The sequence below is a fragment of the Gossypium arboreum genome, chromosome 9 (assembly GCF_025698485.1).
Source record: "Gossypium arboreum isolate Shixiya-1 chromosome 9, ASM2569848v2, whole genome shotgun sequence".
NCBI classification, from domain to species: domain Eukaryota; kingdom Viridiplantae; phylum Streptophyta; class Magnoliopsida; order Malvales; family Malvaceae; genus Gossypium; species Gossypium arboreum.
Genome location: NC_069078.1, coordinates 3,281,231 through 3,296,599, shown reverse-complemented (window position 1 = coordinate 3,296,599; position 15,369 = coordinate 3,281,231). Strand labels below are relative to the sequence as shown.

At 37.2% G+C, this 15,369-nt stretch overlaps 1 protein-coding gene across 1 annotated transcript; it reads left to right on the top strand.

Annotated features, from left to right (window-relative positions):
- Positions 1-3,108: 3,108 nt before the first annotated feature.
- LOC108455030 (heparanase-like protein 1) lies at positions 3,109-10,755 on the top strand. Its single transcript, XM_017753653.1, has 6 exons — positions 3,109-3,319; positions 3,420-3,609; positions 3,695-3,748; positions 3,916-4,015; positions 4,103-4,411; positions 10,543-10,755. Exons 1-6 carry the CDS (start codon positions 3,109-3,111, stop codon positions 10,753-10,755), a joined length of 1,077 nt encoding a protein of 358 aa, XP_017609142.1.
- Positions 10,756-15,369: the final 4,614 nt, after the last annotated feature.

Sequence of the window (15,369 nt, the reverse complement as noted above, 5' to 3'; positions counted from 1 at the left end):
GTCTAATAAATGCAATAAAAGGTGAGTTCTACGTATATAATATTACATGTCTCTATCATTAATTCATCCATGGTAGTCCAAAAGAGATTGCAAATATTGCGATTCGAATACTGTTAAAAAGCCACCTCGTAAGAGTGGTTGTGTGATACTTTAAGAATTTTTGAAATTACTTTCAGCATTCAATCCTTTAAGAATCAAAGTTGGTGGGTCGTTGCAAGATCAAGTGGTGTACGGAGTAGGAGAAGTTAAGAATTGCCCCAATTTCATGAAAAATAAAGATAGTTTATTCGGATTCTCTCAGGGCTGCTGTACTAGGCCAATTTCAGTCCAATCTCATTTACAAATTAAAACCCCATTTACAAAACACTAAACCCCTTAAAACCCAAACTCATTCACTTTTACAAACCCAAATACTATTAGCCCAATACCCTAAACTAACCTACCCTAATAAAAAAACCCCTAACCCAATAAGCCCACTAAACAAAACAAGCCCAAATCAATACCAAATCCCTAGCCCAAGACCAGAATCGGGAAACCTTAGTCCCACTTGGCCTCTGACTCAGCAGCTGCCACTGATCGAATCTCCCGCTTGCCCATACCGTCTGACACTCCCACCACCAGCTCCACCATGCCTCTGCCACGGCCGTTCGCCCATACCCTGCAAAATGAAACAAACACCAAGACAGAGCAGACGACAAGGAGCAATGGCAAGAAATTTTAAAGAAATGTGTATAGAAACAGCTATAAAGGCCAGATCCGAATGTAAGGGGAACCCCCCCTTTTTTTTCTTTTTTCGATTTCTTAACAAAAAGCAAACAATTGATACAACGATTTTAACATCAAAAGGCAGAGATTCGAATACCCAAAATCAGTGAATCAACAAGTCAAAAATCAGAAATCAAAACCCTAAGGTGATTTTTTTTTCTATTTCTATTTTCGGTTTAAATCTGTTTTTCCACCCATAAATATATATAAATAAATAAATAATAAATTTTTAAAACATAAAATAAAATACAGAAAAAAAAACAAAAAAATTTGGCTTATATAGGGGTCCAAAACGCACCGTTTTGGACCCCCTTAAAGCGAAAAGGACTGTTTTGATGCGGTCGGTCGACTGACCCGTCCGGCCAGGTCCGTGTTTTTGAAGTGGAAGGGCTAATTATGCGATCGGCCCTTCCGCATTTTTGCTATTCCATAATCAGGTTCTTCGCTATTTTTAATTTGGCCCAAAAATATGTTACGTTATATAATTTAGTCCTCGCCAAGCTAAAGATTTTAAAGGCTTGGAAAAATTGCTTTTTGACCCCATTGCTTGCAAGCGCATTCAAATAGGTCCTCGTGTTTGTCTTTTATTTTAAAATTTGCCCACAACCGTTTTATTTTAATTCTAGTCCTCTTTTCGTTTATTTTATATATTTATTTAATATCCTTGTTATTTTTATATTATTAGTATTATTAGTATTATTAGTATTATTATTATTACTATCATGTATTAGTATATATTTTTATTATGTACGTATAAATATATATACATAATTTCATATTTAATGTTTTTTATTCATTTTATTATGGTATTTTATTAATGTTATGTTTGTTTCTTTTACATTCCAATAATAATATTATTATTATAATTATTATTATTATTAATATTAGTTCATGCTTTGTTATATATTTATATATTTACAAATACGTGTACATACTTAATACATTTGTGTATACCTAAGTAATATTATTGCTAGTTTTTCATGTGTATATATTATCCAAAGGCTTTAGTATTATATATATTCTTCGTATATTATATATGTGTTCTTTTAATACTATACTTTATATGTATCATGTTTTTAATGTTATATTATTATATTATTATATTATATTACATATATTATATTATATTCATATTTTTTATATATATTACAATGTATATTTTTCGATAGTATTAGTTATATGTATTGCTTATATATTTCCATGTATGCATTCCTTAAATATTATGTTTTCGTCACCATACTTACTATTATTATATATTTATATATATTCACTGCTTTTATTTCATGATTAATTCTTATTACGTTTAATATCGCGCATTGTCATTGTCTGTAATATTAGTGTTGTATGAATTATATGCCTTAATGTATTTCCGACTATCATCTTTCGTTTCCCGCCCATATTTATATATTTCCCTGTCATTCATTATTTTAAAGTATTTATTCGTACTTTATTAATTTCAATACATAAGGCAATATATCGATTTAACACCATGTCGTTGATTTCATCGCTATGTTGGGTGAACGTCAATCGGCTCGTGTTAAGACGGTATATCCTTCTAAAAAAATCAAAAATTTCAAACTTCTCGTCTTTTTTTTATCGGATCACGATCGAATTTTAAATTGAATTCATATTTTTGAACATCAAGACAACACGTGTTTATGAGATACCAATTTTTGGGCGTCACGAGGGTGCTAATACCTTCCTTGCGCGTAACCGACTCCCGAACCCTAATTTTTCTCTGGCTTTTTAACGTAGACCTTAACTCGGCCTTTTTCTCGTTTTTTTTTAAAAAAAAAATTAGTAGGTGTCCGATCACACCTAGTAAAAAGATCGGTGGCGACTCCCGGTTTAATCTAAAATCAAATTTCAAATTCCAAGTTTTTAATCGCCACAATTAGCGACCCGAAACCAAAATTTTTACGTCGCTACAGCTGCCTTCCCATGGAAAGATGGGACGAACTCAATAAATTTTTCAATCAAACTGGGTTAGTATTTCTATTTATTCTGAAAAATAATTAAACATTCCATTTTTTTTTCTTAGTAAAGACATTGACTTTATTAATATGACATTTTGAAGAGTAAAGGTTACGTTCGGGTTGAATGCTCTTCTCGAAAGAAATCAGTCACAAATCGAAAAGGGTCTTTGGGTTGGCGATTGGCCATCACAAAATACAAGGGATTTCATGAAGTATACTATTTCCAGGGGATACAAAGTTGATTCTTATGAATTTGGTAACTAAATTTGTTTTCCCGAAGCTCTGCATGAGATTATTTTTCATTATACTTTTCGAATTGTATTTTAATCAATTTATTATTTCAGGAAATCAACTCTCTGGAGCTGAGATGGGTGCAAGCGTTGAGGTTGAACAATATGGAAAAGCCATAGTAGTACTTAAGAATCTAGTGAAAGAATTACATCCAGATCCCAAAACTCAAGCAAAGATTTTAGGTCCTAGTGGCTATTATGATGAGAAATGGTTTAATTCCTTCTTAGAAGTTTCAGGACATGATGTTGTTGATGGAGTTATACACCATATCTATAATCTTGGACCTGGTATCCAAATATGTCTCAATTCAGTGTTCATTAAAGAGCTTTTAGAGGCTTACTTATTACTAGTAAGGTCAGTTTCTTAATTCGAGGGATGCATATGCAGGTGATGATCCAAACATGATTACCAAGATTCAAGATCCATCTTACTTAAATCAGGTTGCCCAAACCTATAAAGGTGTTTTGAATATTGTCAACAAGTTTAAACCGCAGTCGGGAGCTTGGGTTTCTGAATTTAGCGGAGCTCTTCACGGCGGTGCTAAAGATTTGTCCCCAACCTTTGCTGATGGATTTTGGTAATATTTTTCTCTCCTTTTCTTCTACCTCTACCTTTTCTTTGTGTATAATAAAACACGCGGTTGAACTTTTCTCCCTTAACAGGTATCTTGATCAATTGGGAATGGCTTCAACCTACAATCACAAGGTCTTCTGCAGGTAAACTCTAATTGGTGGAAATTATGCTTTACTTAATACTACAACATCTATTCCCAATCCAGATTACTACGGGTCCGTATCTTCACACGGATAGTGTGAGCTTATCCTTGCTTTTTTTCCCTATAGCAACCAACATAATTCATCTTATTAATTTGTTTCGTTTCTAGTGCACTTCTATGGCATCGGCTTATAGGAAGTACTATACTTGTCGTAACTCAAGAGTCTAACCCAAATTTGCGTGTATATGCTCATTGTGCGAAGAAAAAGGTAAGCCAACTTTGATAGAGTGAACTTTTCATTTTTCAAATTATTTATTTTTATTAAATGTTATCAGCATCATTTTCTCTCTTGTAGCCTGGGATTTCTATCATTTTTATTAACTTGTTGAAAGATAGCTCGTTCAACGTCACCCTTTCAAATTACGAGCACCAAAGTCATAATTTGAGATCCACGGATGTTGCGAAGCCTAATTTTGAATTTAGAGGTTCCAAGGATAGAGAGGAGTATCATTTGGCTGTGCTAGCTGGAAATATACAAGGTCAAATTGTGTTGTTAAATGACGTTCCAATGGTTCCAACAGAAACATTCGACATTCCGACGATGGAACCAAAGCTTGTCAATGCTTCTACGCCCATCTCTATTACAGCTCATTCCATAGTCTATGTAACCATCAGAGACTTTCAAGCCCCTGCCTGTGCTTAAATTACATCATTACTTTATCTAAAATGTAATACCTTTAAATCATGCCTGAACTTTTAGAATGTGCCAAGAGTTTCTAACTTATTTTTCCAGTTGTTACTATTGTTCTTAGTTATGTACGAATTTTTAGATTTTAGTATCCCTCGATTTTTCTACATTTATCTCAATTCATTTCTTACTATATTTTGCATGGACAAAAAAATCCACCGGGAATAAATCACTCACTATCGCTTTTATATTAGATTCGGCATGTTTCCAATGTTTGTTTTTTTCATCTACTTCATTTCCTTACATCTTTGGTCACAAGTTGCCTAGTGCAATTTCAAATTTAAAGACAGTGTCCTACATGTTTTAATGATAAAGATGAACACAATAAAATGTAATCCAATTAATCGAAACTCATTTAGTTACCTTAGAAATACCTTTTTTTTCCAAATATTACAACATAACAAAAAATAAGAATTAAATGAACGCTATTGGAAAAAAGAATATTCCTATTCAATGTTTGGCGAAAAGAAGCTTTATTAAGGATAACGAACGCCCTCTTTTGTCTGGGGCCGTTGTGGAACTGGTATAGGCCTCTCCTCGTTGAAGATTGAAATTGTTCTACTTCAACCTCCTCATTCTGATTTTGTGGGATTTGAGTACTCTTTCCACTCGTGCCTTGTGTCGAAACCATTTTTTTAAAGGGATGTTTGAAAAATGGGGATCGACTTTTGAAAAACAAAAATAGGAGTCGCCACTAACCTTTTTAGGTGTGATTGGATCACCTTATAAAACGTTTTGGTCTACAAAAATTAAGAAAATAGGTTCGGGAGTCGGTTACGTACGAGGAAGGATTAGCACCCTCGCAACGCCCAAAATTGGTACCAAATTGAATAGTTTTCTGTCTTTATGTCAAAAATTTGAAAGGATTTAAAAATAGGATCCCTTTTTTAAAACAAGAATTATTTAAGTTGAAAAATCGAGATTCCTTAGCTCCGAAAGAATGCAAACATCACATCCATCATGATAGGACATGATATTCTTAAACTCTCGTAACTGAAATCATCTCGTGATTTACAAAATCTATTTAGAAGGATACTTTAGGCATTTAGACAAGCGGAAAATCGCAACCCAAAGACATGTTAGGGCACTATTTCTAATTCCTAAATACTGAAAAACATTGCCTCATTTTAGAAAAACTTTTGGATAAAATATGACAATTAAATGAAATATATTTTTTAAAATAATGATTTGAGTAAAATTTAAAAATAATTTACTAAGAGTAATACTAAAAAAATTATTAAAAAATGAAAGAGTTTGATATGATACTAAAATTATTAAAAATTAAAATATATAAAAAATCTGGGAAACATGGATTAAATCAAAATAAAAGGGTTGAAAAGCGAAGATGAACAAAGAATAAAATAAGAACAAACCATAGAAAATAAGAACGTAAGAGGGAGGGAAATTTGAGTGAAAGCTCTAAAAAATTTTTATTGTTTCCCAAAACTCCAGTGTCTTTACAATGAAGGGAGAGGCATCTATTTATAGTTGAACCTCCTCAAATCCAACGGTATAGATCAATTACATCAACGGTTAAGATTAAAAGGTATCTACAAATTAAATCTCTAAGATTACAAAATCATATCTTCTAAGATTGCATATCATATCTAAGATTGCAATCATATCTAAGATTGTATCATATCTAAGATTGCAATCATATCTAAGATTGCATATCATATCTAAGATTGCATATCATTGAAGATTATATTTCCATATGAGTCAAGCTTACAGATGGACCTTAAATCTCTTCAAGTAATGGGTTATTCTAATCGGGCCAAATTATATTTGTAATTCTTGACTGAACTTGGACTTCATTTTTTTTTTTGGGTTTATTATTTTTGTTTTTGGACTTATTTCTGGGCCTGGGAAAAATTGAGTGTCTACAGCTGCCCCTCTTTGCTCATTGTTGTGTAACAGGAATAGAGCAAAGACTATAAAAAGACCAATTTTTCCCGGGCTCGTGGAGTCTTGAGTTCTTGATCTTTGATCTTCTTTAAATGGCCTCTTGACGGCTTCAATCTGCCTCACTGCAACTCAGGAAGACGATATCTGCTATCTTTGATCTACTCCCCATCTAATACAGAGACGCCAAATCTGTTATATTCGATCTGCTCCCCGTCTAATACAGAGACGCCAAATCTGCTTCTTCAATCTGCTCCCCGTCTAATACAGAGATGCCAAATCTGTTATCTCCGATTTGCTCCTCGTCTAATACAGAGATGCCAAATCTGTCATCTTGGATCTACTTCGATGTAAACACATGAAGGTCAGATCTGCTATGTCTTCGATCTGCTCCCCGTCTAATACAGAGATGCCAAATCATCTTGGATCTGCTTCAATGAAGGTCCAATCTGTTATGTCTTTGATCTGCCCCCCGTCTAATACAGAGATGCCAAATCATCTTGGATCTGCTTCAATGAAGGTCAAATCTACTGTGTCTTCGATCTGCTCCCCGTCTAATACAGAGATGCCAAATTATCTTGGATCTGCTTCAATGAAGGTCAGATCTGCTATGTCTTCGATCTGCTCTCCGTCGAATATGGAGATGCCAAATATGTTTCTTCGATTTGTTCTCTGACAGTACAGAGATGCCAAATTTGCTATCTTTGATCTGCTCTCTGACAATACAGAGACACCAAATCTGCTATCTTTGATCTGCTCTCTGACAATACAGAGATGCCAAATCGGCTATCTTCGATCAGCTCTCTAACAATACAGAGACACCAAATCTGCTATCTTCAATCTGCTCCCTGTCTAATACAGAAATGTCAAATCTGTTTCTTTGATTTGTTCTCTGACAATACAGAGATGCCAAATCATCTTGGATCTGATTCAGTGTAAACACGTGAAAGCCAAATCTGCTATGGTTTAGCCTGTTACCCTACTGCTTAGGGGGTTAAGGCGCATCAATCTTCATTGTCCCTTGAAGGACATAACCTGTATAATGTGTATGAGTTCATGCCTAATGATTAGGATGCTATGATCGAAGTGAGTCAAAGGCTCCTAATTAAACCTATTATAATGCAAAATGTTTATGAATATGACCCCTATTCCAGACGTCACCACTCATTCTTTCGTCGAAGTTTATCCTTATTTCTCTCGAAGTATCATTCCTACTCAGCCTGTGGGTTTGTACCATTCTTCAAATGCTATGACCCACCAAAAATGTCTGTAAGATGATCCTCTCTTAGGATCGAATCGTTTGATTTGTCCAATCATCATTTTGGACTAAAGAAAGAATTTCCTCGAGTTCTTTCAAACCTCACTTACGTGAATTCTTCAAACAATTGTTCTGTTTTAGTTTCTTATGTTATCTAGAAATTTACAGAGTAATGAGCAAAACTTCATTTGCGAAAATTATTTAGTTCATCTATCATTATTTTAGTGCAACATACTTTAAGAATAATGGAAGATGAATTTAATCTTGAGAATAATTAGATTTGAATAAATTTGTCAAAAATGCAAAGGAAATTAATCTGAAAGCCTATCTTTGAGAAGAAAAAGAATCTAAAAATAGCAAACAGGACAAAAGTTAGATGCCCTAGATATCACCGCTTGAGCGTTTATATGCCAGCTCCATGAAGACTTTCTTGAATTCAACATGTGTTTAAAAGATCCAAATTACTTTGTTGATGCCTTGATATACAACGTACTTCACTCTTCGTTGAATCAGATATAGCAAGATTACCGTGTGCTCTTCAAAATTTGAGCTGCCCTTTCGGGTTTTCAACCCAAAACCCCTTTGGTCACAAGGCGCCCTTTGCGGGTTTTCACCTTGGCCTCTCTATTTTTTTTTTCGAAAACTCAATGCGCCCTTTGCGGGTTTTCACCCTGAATTCTTCTCTTCTTTAGACAAAGTACTTTTTGACTGAGTCTCGATTCACTGGATTAGGCAAACTCTTCCCATCCATTTTTGTTAAGATCAATGCACCCCCAGATTCTTCACGACATACGGCCCTTCCCAATTTGGCATCCATTTTCCTCTAAAGTCCTTCCGAATAGGGAGGATCTTTTTCAGCACAAGATCCCCCTCATGGAATTCTCTTGGTCGCACTTTCCTGTCATAAGCTCGAATCATTCGCTTCTGATACATCTGACTATGACGAATGGTCTTTAGCCTCTTTTCCTCAATCAAGTTCAACTGATCATATCGTGATTGTATCCATTCAGCTTCATTCAACTTTATCTCTGACAAGACTCAAAGAGACGGTATTTCCACTTCAATGGGTAACACTGCTTCCATCCTATAAACCAACGAGAAAGGAGTTGCCCCGGTAGAAGTTCTGACAGACGTTCGGTAAGCTAAGAGTGCAAATGATAACTTTTTATGCCAGTCTCTGTAGGTTTCAGTCATTTTCCCCACTATCTTCTTGATGTTTTTGTTAGCAGCTTCCACTGACCAATTCATCTTTGGGCGATACGGCGAAGAGTTATGATGCTTAATCCTGAACTGACTGCAAACTTTTGCTATCGTTTTGTTGTTCAATTTCAATGCATTGTCTACTATGATCCTTTCAGGCATCCCATACCGACAAATAATCTCTTTCTTCAAGAATCGACTTATAGCCGACTTAGTAACATTCACATAAGAAGCAGCCTCTACCCACTTTGTGAAGTAATCAATGACCATAAAAATAAAGCGATGCCCATTTGAAGCTTTTGGTGATATTTGCCCAATGACATCCATGCCCCACATAGAAAAAGGTAATGGAGAAGTCATAACGTGTAGAGGTGAAGGTTAATCTTGTATGGCTCTAACTTTGTCTGAATCAACTTCTATTCCTTTTTCACTGACCACAAAACCTAGTAACTTCCCCGACCTGGCTCCGAAAGTGCATTTTGTCGGATTAAGTTTTAACTGAAACTTCTGTAATCTCAGGAACAGCTTCCTCAAAACTTTAATATGTTCCTTTTCTGTTCGAGATTTAGCAATCATGTCATCAATATACACTTCGATCTCCTTGTGCATCATATCATGGAATATGTTCACCATAGCCCGTTGGTATGTTGTCCCCGCACTCTTCAATCCAAACGGCATTACTTTGTAACAAAAGGTGCCCTACAATGTTATGAAAGTGGTTTTATCCATGTCTCCCGGATGCATCTTTATCTGGTTGTACCCCGAGAAACCATCCATGAAGGAGAACAATGAATATCCCGCTGTGTTGTCTACCAAAGTGTCTATGTACGGCAGAGGGAAATTATCTTTTGGGCTAGCTTTGTTCAGATCTCTGTAATCAATGCACATTCGTACCTTTCCATCCTTCTTAGGGACTGGTACAATGTTAGCTACCCATTCAGAGTACTTCACCTCTTGTAAGAATCCTGCATCGAACTACTTCTTGACTTCGTCCTTTATCTTCTATACGATATCTGGCCTCATTCTTCGTAACTTCTGTTGGACTGGCTTACAATCCTGTCCTATTGGAAGACGATGCACCACAATATCGGTATTTAACCTTGGCATATCTTGATAGGACTATATGAAGATTTCCTTGAACTCACGTAACAACTCAATCAGTCCTTGCCTTGTGTCCTCGGCAATATGCGTGCCAATTTTCACCTCTTTCCCTTCCTCTAGGGCTACATTCTCTATTGCCTCTTTCTCATGGGGCATGATTTATTTCTCCTCCTGTTTTACCATCCTCAACAGATTCGGAGACACATTACAGTCCTGGACATCTTCAAAATCCTGAGATTCCTCTAAACACATGTCTTGCTCACAAGAGAAATCAGGATTTGTAATATTAGTGCTCATGTCATTGATATCTAGGGACCTGTGAAGTATAAAGAATATAAAAAGAATGAATGAATTTAAGAATGATTATTTATGTGCTACGAATGAAAGAATAAGAATTGCAAAAGTTTAGCGAAATATTGGTTGATAAAAATGAAACAATACTCGTTCAAATTGATAAAAGTTATGTTTTATTAAAAAATAATAGATGATCGTAAGCCCATTCCACAAATGTAATCCTATTACTCTTAGGCCCTAGAGTAACAAGAATGTTTCGAGAATTACTCTGAAAAATTCCTAAAAACTACAGGAAGTTCCTCCACAGTCCAACTGTTCACAGAGCTTCCCGGTTCGTAAGGGCGAATGCCCTCAAGGTTTCCTTGCTCCTTCATTCTTCTCTTTAGAGATTATCATCTCTCTTTTTACCCTTTCTTCCCATATCATCTTCATCGGCGTTCTCACCTCAGCAACGCCTTCCTTTACTCTCCTCTCACTGGTTTCACCAATGGCGTTCACTCCTTGATCGTTATGATTTGTAATGGGTTTTCAGTATTCGGGGTATTATCAAACTTCACTACCCCTATCTTAATAAGCCTTTCTACGGCCTTCTTAAAACCAGTATAGTTTTCAATCGAATGCCCTGGTATTCCAGCTTGGTATTCGCATCGACGTTTGCGTCATACCATTTAGGATATGGGGGCTGCAATGGCTTAAGGTGAAAAGGAGAAATAACATGTGCATCATATAAGCTTTGATAGAGCTCACGATACGTCACAGGGATAGGTGTGAATTGCATCCTTTCAGAATTCTGCCTTGTACCTGACTCCTGCCTTTGAGAACTCTGTTGCTCAACCGCAACTATTTTAGGTTGACCAACTGTGATTGCCCTCGTGTTGAAAGTACTTGTGTTATTCATTACACTATCCTTTCTCTTTGGGGCCGATCTTTTAGTTGTTTCCCCCTCAATTTTGCCACCCCTTATGGCATTCTCAATCATCTCTCCCGCCATGACTATATCCGCAAAACTTTTAGTGGTGCTCCCAATCATGTGAGTGATGAATGGAGCTTTTAGAGTGTTTATGAACAATATGGTAGTCTCCTTCTCCAACAATGGTGGTTGAACTTGCATTGCTACCTCTCTCCATCTCTGTGCATATTGCCTAAAATTTTCATTAGGCTTTTTCTCCATATTTTGCAGCGTGATCCTATCGAGAGTCATGTCACCACATGATTGTCTTCTTTGCATGAAGGCACTGCAAGATCCCTCCATGAACTTATTTTGGCCCGGCTCAGTTGATTATACCACTTGGATGCTGCTCCAATTAAACTGTCTTGGAAACAGTAAATCAACAATTAATCATTATTCACATACCTAGTCATCCTCCTACAGAATATCGTAATGTGGGCTTCTGGGCACGTAGTCCCATTGTACTTCTCAAATTATGGCATCTTGAATTTGTGAGGAAGCACCAAGTCTGGGACCAAGCTTAGATCTTTGGCATCAACCCTATGATGCCCATCAGCATTCTCTAAAGCCTTGAACTTTTCCTCCAATCATTTGCAGCGATCTTCCAACTGTCTTGCAGCCTCAGTTCTTAGATCCTCTTTTTCAGCCATGTCTAAGTCAGGAATGACAAGATTTGCAGGATTGTCACCTAAATTGAATCCTGAACCAGTTGGGAAACTCATGGGGATCCCAGTATCGACCGACCCTTGTTAGGGCCTTATAGTGACAGATGGCCTCCTAGAAAGTGCCTCGGTTTGTGTAGGCACGTGGGGTGGGGTGAAACCTGGAGGATAATCCTCACCCTCCTCGCCAATAATTGCCATGGGAGTCTTTCCCTTATCAGTGGCCCTCAAAAGTTGGGCCATCTCGGCCATCATGTTCCTTTGTGCGTCCAACATTTGCTCCCTCATGTCGTGTTGCATCTTTGCCAATTGCTCTTGCAATTGGTCCTGCATGTCCTTCTGTAACTGTTCAAATCTTTGGTCCATGTTCTTAGTTTTTTGCACGAGTTCCGTAGTGATGTGTTGCTTCCAGATTTTCTTTCTCTTACTCTCTTTCTCTCTATTAATTTTAACTAATTAGGGTCTTTCTATAAAGTTGAATGCATATAATACAATGAGATACTATGAAATGCAAATGCATGAATGCAAAAAGATGTCGATTCTGATTCAATTTCATTTTAGAAAACGTTATTTAAGGAACAAAAATATTTTCATAAAACGGATTACAAATACGCTTTCGCCCGGAGGCCTAGAGTCTTAACCCTATCTAATAACAATGTTAACTCTTGTCATCTGTCTGACGATGACTCATACATTATACTCAGCGTTCTACTGCCAAATCCTTCAAGTCTTCAGCAACCTCTAGAATCTAAATAAGGCTTCTCCCATGAGATAATCCCTATTTCCAACTTGATCCTAAAGATGGTGAAGTTCTCCCTTCCACTGTTCTTCTCTTGCCTCGAGCTGCTCAATCTGTAGCTCACAGCCCTGTAGTGCTGCTTCCAACCTTCCAATATCGTGCTTCATTTCCTCGATCTTATTCAAGCTTGCCTTTAACTCGATTGCAAGGTTGTGACTTCGGTGATGATGAAGAGATCGTCCAAGTTCAGCCACCTTAGTTTTTAATCCTTGATTTTCCTTCTCTAGGGCCTGATTATGCGACTGCATCTCTTGGAACTTCTTCTCCCAATACTCGGCTTTGGCTCTTTCTTCCTGAATCTTTTGCTGCCACTGCTCTAGAGATCTCCCTAATCCGACCCTTTTCAACGTTACCTGGGCCTTTTTGTAGTGCGTCTTTAAATCATGTCGATCTTCATCGATCTTTCTCTTTTCATTTTTCACCTTCTCGACTTCCATCTTTTGAACATCGATGTCGAGACTTAAGCACATTTTTTCCTCTTCGAGCTTCTCAAACCTCTTGTCAATCTCCAAATTCTTTCTCTCGAACTCTTGCTTCATAACCTCCAGCTCTGATGGAATCACTCGTAAGCTCTCCTCTAATGATCGAGCCACTCCCAAAATTGGCCTAGGGACATTATCGTTGACTTTCCTACTAAACCACCCTTTATACTCAAGGATTGACGTCGAGCCTTCAGTCAAGATCTTCATACAGAAAGGCTTCTTCCAAGCCTCAGAAATCTCTCACATCTTCTTCTTATAGTGATCTCCTTTATAAGAGAAATCACTTTGAGCTAGACCCTGTGTAACCGGTATGAACTGCCTCGCTCTATATTGCATTAGAACAAGAAATGGTGCATATCCAACAACTTCCCAAATTCCTAGCAAAGGGACCCAATCAAAACTGCCACAGCGATAAAGGACTTCACTAGGAACCAACCAAGGAGCCTTCCACATAACATCTTCCTCTCGAAGATTCTGAAGAATGTCTATCCACCTCTCCTCTGAAATGTCATCTCTCCTCGGCATGTCTACTGCTTCTTTTAAGGGAGAATAACCCTCAAAGAATACTCGGCAAGGAACCTTATCAAGCTTCTAAAAATGACTGTGGAACCAAACCAACAGCAACTATGCACATCCAATGAATCTACCTTTACCGGCTCTCCGACATGCATGCAAAGATCTAAATGTCTCAGCTAAGATTGCTGGTACCGGTGTATTCTGCTTACCAAGGCGATCGAACAAATCCACAACTGCCTCATCTATGTGCCTTAACGCCCTTGGGAAAATCACCATGCCGTAAATACTCAAATCCAGGACGTCGACCCTTTTCTTTACGTCTGGATGTGTCGATATCAAATCCTTCAAAACGGCCCATGGAACGCACTTACTATCACCCTTTTGCTGTATACGAGCTACAACCCACTACTCACTCATCCCAGTAATCATCACCAACTTCTTTGCAAAAGTTGGAAGACTAGCAGGCTTAACATAAGCCTTGTGACCCTGAATCCTCGAACAGCAAATGAAAGTCGTATACTCCTCCAAAGTAGGTGCAAGATCAACATCACCAAATGTAAAGCAACTATAAGCAGGGTTCCAGAATTGTACCATAGCTTGAAACAAGTGCCTATCTACTTTGACATCTAGCAAATAGGAAAGGTCTCCATAATTCTGATAGAAAAGCTGCTTAGCCTCGTCATCCCATTGGGCCCAAATGTTTCTCGACTCTGAAACTCATTCGCATCGAATTAATACGGTGAAGTCCCATAACTCTGACGTATATCCCTCAGTGACACTATCTCCTTTCTCTAACTGGGTTTTCTCTTACCAGGTACAGACAGAAGCATTGTCCTCCACTCTATCAAGGTATTCATTCCTCATTACAAAACTTTCATATCTAGAAATCGAGCCGTGAATCGACACATCTAAATGCCAAATGACATGCAATGACAGCAAAATAAAAATAGGTCAGTATCATAAAAAAATGATAAGCAAGTACTTACAAGGGTAGCTTACTAAAGGATATCACTATCTTTTCTAAACTCTTTAAAGTTCACCATATGAGTTTTAGCTCTAAAGCCAAGGTACCTGAACCAGTAGATTCCTTGGTCTTCACCCATTATAGGGTCGTATAGACCAAGTTCAGTTCAGGGGGACACATTTCCTTATGGCCATACGGAGATGAAAATCTCACGAAGACATAGGTACAGTATCCCGAAAGCAATCCACTAGCTCATACGAAGGTGAAAACCTTACGAAAGCGTAGCTTCTCACTCCTACTTAAGGGTGTGACCACAACGGTCATGCAAATGCAATGTACAGCAATAAGGTAACAAACAATATGCAACAAACACATGTAAAAAGGATCCAATTTTAAATTTTCCAAACTTTCGACATTAAGACAGAAAATACTCAATTTCTTGGCTTGACTCTCTTAAGTCCCAGTGAGTCGCTGGTCGTCGAAACCATTTTTTTAAAGGGATGTTCGAAAAATGGGGATCGACTTTTGAAAAATGAAAACAGGAGTCACCACCAACCTTTTTAGGTGTGATTGGATCACCTTATAAAACGTTTTGGTCTCTGAAAATTAAAAAATAGGTTCGGAGTCGGTTACATACGAGGAAGGATTAGCACCCTCATAGCGCCCAAAATTGGTACCAAATTGAATAGTTTTCGTCTTAATGTCAAAATTTGAAAAGATTTAAAAATAGGATCCCTTTTAAAACCG

What these genes read in the sequence shown, in the direction of transcription:
- LOC108455030 (XM_017753653.1), top strand. Translation starts at nt 3,109, where the DNA reads ATGGGTGCAAGCGTTGAGGTTGAACAATATGGAAAAGCCATAGTAGTA. An exon ending in TATCTATAATCTTGGACCTG is followed by an intron (nt 3,320 to 3,419) that starts GTATCCAAATAT and finishes ATGCATATGCAG; the next exon opens with GTGATGATCCAAACATGATT. An exon ending in AATCACAAGGTCTTCTGCAG is followed by an intron (nt 3,749 to 3,915) that starts GTAAACTCTAAT and finishes TTTCGTTTCTAG; the next exon opens with TGCACTTCTATGGCATCGGC.